Source organism: Zingiber officinale, chromosome 3A (genome assembly GCF_018446385.1).
Source record: "Zingiber officinale cultivar Zhangliang chromosome 3A, Zo_v1.1, whole genome shotgun sequence".
In the NCBI taxonomy this organism is placed as follows: Eukaryota; Viridiplantae; Streptophyta; class Magnoliopsida; order Zingiberales; family Zingiberaceae; genus Zingiber; species Zingiber officinale.
In genome coordinates this window covers 41070158-41077333 of record NC_055990.1, presented here as the reverse complement: position 1 = coordinate 41077333, position 7176 = coordinate 41070158, and the positions used below count along the sequence as shown (strand labels likewise).

The 7176-nt window shown below is 40.7% G+C and overlaps 1 protein-coding gene across 1 annotated transcript; it reads right to left on the bottom strand.

Annotated features, from left to right (window-relative positions):
* Positions 1–327: 327 nt before the first annotated feature.
* Positions 328–1159, bottom strand: LOC122050373 (uncharacterized protein ycf23-like). Its single transcript, XM_042611279.1, has 5 exons — positions 1076–1159; positions 937–996; positions 756–845; positions 571–678; positions 328–495 (listed from the first exon to the last, which is right to left on the bottom strand). Exons 1-5 carry the CDS (start codon positions 1157–1159, stop codon positions 328–330), a joined length of 510 nt encoding a protein of 169 aa, XP_042467213.1.
* Between the last annotated feature and the right edge of the window lie 6017 nt (positions 1160–7176).

The following is a 7176-nucleotide window of genomic DNA, read 5'->3' as shown; positions in this document are numbered from 1 at the left end:
CAAATCGCACTGACTTGATTGTGTCCACCCATCCTTGTTCATCAGCTTGGAACCTTTGAAATGAAAGCTGCATTGGGTACATGGAAAAAACAACAAAAAGGGAGGATAAATGATAGCCACCAACCTAATTGTTCACAAATATCTGTATAAGTTATTAAGGGTGTTCATAGAAGTTGATCCTTTAGCCGTGTCTGTTAGATGGTCAAATCTAGGCGCCAACTCAAAAATGTTGGCGTCCAAGTGTTAGTGTTCAACTACTTCTGACAATGAAGTAGTAGCAGATAATCAAGAACACAAGAGAATCTGAAAGAGTCTATATTTCTTTCACTAGTAGCAGATAATGATTAGATTAGAAAGCAAAAGAACGCATACCACACCAGCTGCTCCTGCTGTTAAAGCCATAGGTGCAGTGACAGCGCTTAATCCAGATGAGCACATAACTGGAATCTGAACTGCTCGGGAAATGGAGTATGCAGCTGCTAGCGTTGGTGTGGCCTACATTTTAAAGAGGAAAAATATCACATTTTTCATCACAAGTGTGCTAAGATTTCTTATTCGTACTGTTGTTACCTTCTCGATCAAACCAAGGACACCAGGTTTTGATGGACTTGAGTATTTCCCTCCTTCAGTTTGGATTATATCAGCACCTTCCTGTTCCAGCAACTCTGCTAGCTTCACCTTTTTAAATTGAACAAAAAACAACGAGAGATTGTGTTAGTGACAAATCTCAGTTTACGAGGAAATAAATGAGCTACCTGATCAGGGAGACTAAGCATGTGTGGCACGGTTACAGACAGTGTAATGGATGGAAGAATCCTTCTAGTTTCTCTAGTGAGCTTTAGAATCTGACAATGGCACCACAGAATAGTGACGAGATAGAAATAGCTGAAAATACTCGAGGAACTGCAAGGAAAAGTACGATCATGATTCATATACCTGTTCAGGGGAAAACTGAATTCCCATCTCGTAGAAAGAATCATAATTTCCAATTTCCACCTGCATTTAGCACAAGGATTTTAATGTTTGGTATGACAGACAATCCGATCGAAACCAGTCAAGTTCATCGCATCCTAACCATTTGGGCACCTGCTTCCACTGCAGAAGGAAATGCCAAAGGGTCCACAGAGGAAACACAAATCTGCAAGAACAAGATCATCATAAGAAAGAAGAGTTGTGGAACTATGCACTCATGAGTGAGCAATCTGCTTGAACAAGGTAATCATGCAGCGTTGGAACTCTGTCGTGAGCATCAATTACCAAATATTAAGATCACTGACAAACCAAATAATACCTTATTTTTAACAGCTATCTAGAGGATCTGGCTTTTTGACTTGAAGCTGGTTCAAAGAAGACAAATCAAATATACAAATACTAAGATGAAAGCATAATGAAGTAGTTAACTTTTTCTACTTTACCTGATTATAAGATCTACAGCTTCTTGCTCAGTATTTTGCTGCACGAGTAATTATTAGAAAAACAAACCCAATAGTGGAACAAAAGCTAGATAAAGAAACTAGATAATTTACACTGACAGAACTTTACAGAATAACATATAATACAGTGCTTTGTACTTGCATATTAATCCAGAAAACATCCTTTCACCTAAGTGACAATTTTTCCAAAACATCATCATTCACAAAACATCATCATACTTTCAAAGGAGAAGTAATTTACCATGAAACCATACTACCAGACTGTTTGGAATAAGTAATATCAACTTTTAATTTGTATATCATATATAGTTGAAGAAAATACTTTCGTTTAATGGCCTAAATTCAACACAAATTGACAAAGAAAAGTGTTTTTTTTTTTGTTAATGCAAATATATTTAACCTCCAGCCTTTTCTTTGATACCCAAGAAAGTTCCGGCGACTGCTTAATTACTTTACTCTTTTTTTGTATATATGAACATTTCTGAATTGGATTAGTTTCCATATGATCAATCTCTAAATTACTAAACTGCTGCTAAACAGCATTTAAGCTTTGTTCCTTTCTTCTAACGCTAATATTCGTCGATATTGAGATAGTTTATTTGAATAGCCCAGGTACAGTTAAATCTTATACAGAGCTTAGTTGGTTAACCAGTAAATTATTAACCAGCCGCCGCACTAACGATTCATGATCTTAGCAACTGTGTAAATAAGACCCTGGAAATCCTACAGCCCGAGTGAACCCAATCGGATTGTCGTAGCAAACACCCTTCACAACAACAGAGGCCCCTTGAGCCCCGACCTTCTCTACCCAAGTGGCCATAGCAATTCCAAAGCGACGAGTAACCTTAGTCGAGCAAGCAGTCTGGAACACCAACCACTGACATATCCTAATAAAAAATCAATTACAACAAGGTTAAACACAGAGAGCGACGTCAAGTTAACGATCAGATAACACCAATAATCCAGATGGATGGTTGTCACAAATTAAAACATCATCATTCACAAAACAGAAGTAGTACTACCAGACGACACGGCATCGAACGAACTCGGAGCAAAGGAACTGCCACTTCCAAAGGAGAAAGGAGAGGTCGAAATGCTGGTGATGGCAGGAGAGGAGGTAGCGGTAGCAGAAGAAGAGAATAGAGGGGACGCAGAGGAGGAGGCAGGAAACGGGGATACGAAGGATGGAGCTGGAGCAGACGTCGTCGGCACAGAAAAGGCGGGGGGAGATGAGGACGTAGCAAACGAAGGCACCGAAGGTGCGGCACTAGCTGACGAAGCAAACAGTGTCTGAGCCGAGGACAAGGCCGGCGCCGGCGCCGGAGGGGAAGCGGAAGTACCAAACAACGGAGAGGCAGCAGTGGAAGACGAACCGAAGCCGAAGTTGGGAGTCGAAGCCCCCAATCCAAAACCAAAATTAGGGCTTGAGGAAGCGGAAGGTGCGGCGGATGCTGAGGGAAAAGGGATGGGTTTGGGAGAAGAGACCGCCTGCGAGGAAAAGAGATCGGGGTAGTAGAGGCGGAGGATGGAGCAGATGGCGAGAAAAGACTAGAGGTAGTAGAGGCGGAGGATGGAGCAGATGGCGGGAAAAGACTGAAGGTAGAAGCGGCGGAAGATGGAGCAGACGTCGAGAAAAGACTGGAGGTAGAAAAGGCTGAGGATGCGGCCGATGAGGAGCCAAAGGTTGAGAGGCCGAAGAGAGATGGGGAGGAACCGGCGGAGGAAGAAGCGCCTAGGGAGAAACCAGTGGCGGAAGATGAGGCGGCGCCAGCGGCGGTGGGAGCGAAGGAGAAGGGGGAGGCGGAGGAGAGGGAGAAAGAGGAGGAAGCGGAAGAGACTGAGGGTTTGGGTCGACTTGGAGGAGTTGGGCCGGCGTGAGTAGTTTTGCGTGAGGAGTTTGGGTCAAGATTAGGGTTCAGAGGAGATCACGCGGCAAGGAGAGGAGAAGGCGCTCGTGGAGAGGAGAAGGCGCTCGTGGAGAGGAGTGGAGAGGAGAAGGCACTCGTGGAGAGGAGAAGGAGAGGAGAAGGCACTCGTGGAGAGGAGTGGAGAGGAGAACTCGTGGAGAGGAGTGGTGAGGAGAAGGCGCGCGCGCGTTGAGGGTTTAGAGTTTAGCAAAGCGAGGGCTGCGAATTTATTTTAAGTGAGTTTAGGGGAAACATACACAACACTTTAAAAAACATTTTTTAAAAAAATGTTGTCTTTGACCATAAACAACAACACTAAAGACAACACTTCATTAAAAACCGTTGTCTTTAGTAAAAAGTAAATACCATAGACAACGCTTTTCACTAAAAGCGTTGTAAAACAAAGAACGACAACATTTTTATTAAAAAGCGTTGTCTATTGGGTGTTGTTGAATGCAAAAATTCTTGTAGTGACAGGATCAGTCATGTAACATCTCAGATTTTCCATGAATTACAATAAGCTTAAACGAATTCATATGTATACAAGCATACAATTTCATATTCTGTTAGTATTTCTGTTTTCGGATCCTTTGATGACCGAACAAGCATGAATAGCTATATGTGTTACATCTTAGTTCTAGTTTTGGTTTTTCTTTGCTACCTCCATGAACATGAACAGTCCTGTTATCCTAGCATACAGTTTAGATTTCTTAGTTGTATGTTTCTTGTGTAGTTGAACAAGCATGAACAACCACTTAAAATGAGTAAGCAGTATCAGAATTTAGAATTTGATTGACATTCAATGAGCATGAAATGGGTTGCATAATGAGCTTGAAGTGGTTCATATTTTGAGTATACTGTTAGTCTTCTTGCTATAGTCTTAGCTGTACGGTTTGATTTAAACTACGTTCCCGTTTAGTGCATGATCAATTCTGAGGTTAAGCATTTAGTTTTGGATTTCTTGAGTTTCAATGATCATGAACAACCATTAACTTGAGCCCTGCACGGTTAGTTTCCCTTGCCACTAAATGAGCATGCACAACTTAGTATACTAGTAAGTTTGGATAGATTATTTGTTACTGTTTTAAGGGCAAGAATAACCTTATTATATCAGTTCAGAGTTCGTTTATTTTGCCCTACTTTACACCATGTATGGAAAGCTTAAAGTCACTTTCTTTTGCTCCATTTTGTAGCATGATTAGTAAGATTAGTTAGCTATCTTTTGCCCTATTTTACAGCATGTTTAGAAAGTCCAAGTTAGCTTTCTTTTGCTCTATTTTACAGCATGTTTAGAAAGTCCAAATTAGCTCTCTTTTGCTCTATTTTATAGCATGATTAGCAAGTTTGAATTAGCTTTCCTGTGCTCTATTTTATAGCATGATTAGTAAGTTCAGATTTGCTTTCCTTTGCTTTATTTAATAACATGCTTAGAGAGTTCAGATCTTCTTCTCTTGTGTATTTTCATATAGCATGCTTGGTTAGTTGTAATCTTATAGTTGTTAGAAATATTTACAGGATTCTAATAAGTTCTAATAAAGGAGTATGAGAAGTATGAGTAAAGAAAAGACTAGAGTCTAGTTAAAAAGAGATAACTAGTAAATTAAAGTAAGAGGCTAGTACCCGACTTTCGAGGTTGTCGTTAAACAAATCCAGGTGACCAATTCCGAGGTCTTGGCCCTGGTAAGACCGAGGTCTTTATCCTCATAGGGCTGGAGGCTCGCTACCCCAGTCACTATTAGAGAGCGCGCAAAACAAAGATGGTACTAAGCCTGGGCCCAAAGAAGAAAAGAAAAGAAAAGAAAAGAAGAACAAGAAGAAGAAAGTGAAAGAGAAATTAAAAGATTAATTTCTAGTATAAGTAAAGCAAGAAGAAAAGAAGAAGAAGGTAAAAGAGAAATTAAAAGATTAATTTCTGGTATAAAGATATAAGAAAATGAAACAAGTTTTATGCTTAGAATCAATAAAAGTTTAGTTCTTTAATTCTAAGCTTACAGTAGTTGTTTCATTACTTTCTTGTCCGTTAGTGAGCATGTTTAGTATTCAGTTTTATTTCTGTATACCATGAGTACATGCAGCTTTGCTTTTAGCATTTCAGTTTTAGTATTGTTGCATTCTTTTTATGCACTTCGATGTTTTTGTGAGATAGATTAGTACTTACTAAGCGTTTTCGCTTATAGATCTTTTGTTTTTTCCTCCTACCGCAGATAAAGGAAAAGCTAAGATATGAAAGGAAGGCGACAGGATGGTGGTGGTGATGAAGGTGTGTGATGTTTGGACTGTGGAGAGATCCAGAAGTAGCCGGCAAAATTGTCTAGACTTTCTTTTAGTCCTCTGTTAATGTTGTATTACATTTGGGATTGTAGTTGAGTTTATTTCCGCATGTCTAGCTAGTCTCTTTTATTATTTGTGGAGTGCTGTAGTAATTGCTATTGCTAGAGTAGTTTCTTTGTTTTTATTGTGATTTTTATTACTGTGTGGTTGTGAATAAATGTGTTCCAGCCGCATGTGGCTGCGTATATATCTTGTGTATTATAGATTTGGTCACCGGTACAGGGGAGATTCTGTCGAAATTTTTCGGTAGGAATTCCTCTGAACCGTGATAAATCTAACTGACTCTAATAATAGCGTCAGTAACACTAGATAGAGAGTTGTAGTTAGGTAACATTTTCCCTTAGAGAGTAGAAGTAAGAAGGGTGGGTAAGTTACAGTTGGTATCAGAGCAGTGTTCCATTCTCCAGCATCACACACACATCAGCATCATCCTCGCCGTCTACTAGTAAGAAAGTATTTAAATCGTTTCTTTATTCTGCTTTCCTTATTATTAACTGCAGTATAGAGTACTTGTTTTTTTGAGTACTAAAGTAAGATAGAAGATTTAGTTTCCCTTTTCTTTATTCATATATATATATATGATTAGAAGGGTTAGAGAAGTTATTTAGTCTTTTTCCTTTGCATAACTAGATGTCAAGAAGAGGACGTCCCCGTATCGTTCATACTGAGGACCAAGTTTAGGAGAACGAAGAGCCCAGAACCCCTGGGCCTATTCTCCCTGAAGTTGTTGCTCAACTTCAGAGACAAGTAGCAAGCAGCAGCAAGTGAATGGCCAATCAAAGGCTAGCACCTCCCACTCCCCCAACCATTAATGTGGAGACCCCAGTGGCGACTGAAGTCCCATCAGTTGCCCTGGAAGTCGTCACAACACCTAGAAGACAGGAAGCATCCCTGATACAGTGGCTGAAGCTGAAGGCAGGAAGATTCTCAGGCACGACTGAGCCCTGGGATGCCCAGGCTTGGTTCAAGACACTTGAGAGCACAATGGAGCTTCTTGACTGACCAGAAGTCGAGAAGGGTAAGTGTGCCTCTTTCTGCCTGTTTGGAGATGCTCGTATGTGGTGGGAGAGGATAAAGACCAAGAGAGTAGTCGATCAGATGAGCTGGGCATATTTTCAGTTAGAGTTCTATGAAGAGTTCTATCACCAACAAGCACTATAAGGAGTTTATAGAGTTCAAGCCAGCCAAGATAGAAGACAAGACAGTAAGGAGCCCGGAGCCCCAGTCAAGTAAGTGCAGAAGAACAGAAAGAAGGTAAGAAAGAGGGGGTTCGGGTGGTCTGTGAATATCCCGAGGTATTCCCAGCAGATCTACCTGGACTACCTCCCAATAAATGAGAGGATTTGAGATTGAATTGGTTCTTGGAACCGGTCCAATTTCAAAAGCTCTGTATTGCATGTCTCCCGCAGAGTTGAAGGAGTTACAAGAACAACTACAGGAGTTACTTGACAAAGGCTTCATTCGCCCTAGTCATTCACCCCGGGGAGCTCCAGAGTTGTTCGTTA

Excerpts from the sequence above, each read along its gene's own strand:
- LOC122050373 (XM_042611279.1), bottom strand. The coding sequence starts at position 1,159 with ATGATGATCTTGTTCTTGCAGATTTGTGTTTCCTCTGTGGACCCTTTG. Across the intron at positions 997-1,075 it reads TGGAAGCAGGTGCCCAAATG|GTGGAAATTGGAAATTATGA; the intron begins GTTAGGATGCGA and ends TGCTAAATGCAG. Across the intron at positions 679-755 it reads TGCTTAGTCTCCCTGATCAG|GTGAAGCTAGCAGAGTTGCT; the intron begins GTAGCTCATTTA and ends CAATTTAAAAAG.